This window comes from Egretta garzetta, unplaced genomic scaffold, assembly GCF_000687185.1.
Source record: "Egretta garzetta isolate BGI_Z169 unplaced genomic scaffold, ASM68718v1 scaffold500, whole genome shotgun sequence".
NCBI classification, from domain to species: Eukaryota; Metazoa; Chordata; class Aves; order Pelecaniformes; family Ardeidae; genus Egretta; species Egretta garzetta.
The window spans coordinates 852683-853306 of NW_009258297.1; the positions used below are offsets into that span (position 1 = coordinate 852683).

Sequence of the window (624 nt, forward strand, 5' to 3'; positions counted from 1 at the left end):
CGGGGACGGTAGCCAAAGCAGAGTGATACGTTTCTAGTCTGGCCCGGCCACCCCCCCACACCCCCCCACCCCATCCCGGCGGGGCAGCCTTCTCTGCAGCTTTGTTGTGTTTTCGATCCAGGAGAGTGTGGGCTGCTGCTGGCAGCTACAGGATGAAGTCGCCTCCCTGCTGCATGTCTCTTTCTTCCCAAGCATCCCTGGAGGAACCGGGGAGTAGCACGTCCCTGGGCTCCCTGGACTCCAGTGTTTTCTCCAGTGAGGAAGAGCAGGGGCCCCTGCTCCAGAAGGTCATTCCCTCCTTGGACTGCTTTACTATCAATGTAGGAGGCAGCCGCTTTGTGATGTCCCAGCAAACTTTGTCTTGCTACCCTGACACCCGTCTTGGCAAGCTGGCCGTAGTGGTCTCTGCTGCCCGGGATGTGGCCTCTGGCCTCCTTGAGCTTTGTGATGATGCCAACCTCGTGGAGAATGAGTATTTCTTTGACCGGAGCTCACAGGCGTTTCACTACATCCTGAATTACTACCAGACAGGGAGGCTGCATGTGATGGAGCAGCTTTGTGCACTTTCCTTTCTTCAAGAGATCCAGTACTGGGGCTTGGATGAGCTCAGCATCGATTCCTGCT

At 56.7% G+C, this 624-nt stretch overlaps 1 protein-coding gene across 1 annotated transcript in view; it reads left to right on the forward strand.

Moving 5' to 3' along the window:
• The first annotated feature begins 125 nt into the window (after window positions 1-125).
• Window positions 126-624, forward strand: part of KCNV1 (potassium voltage-gated channel modifier subfamily V member 1) — a 9336-nt gene continuing 8837 nt past the window's right edge. Inside the window, exon 1 of the mRNA XM_009638535.2 lies at window positions 126-624. This exon is cut by the window's right edge and continues 3 nt beyond it. Within this exon, the coding sequence (XP_009636830.1) occupies window positions 153-624 (472 nt within the window). The 5' untranslated portion in view covers window positions 126-152.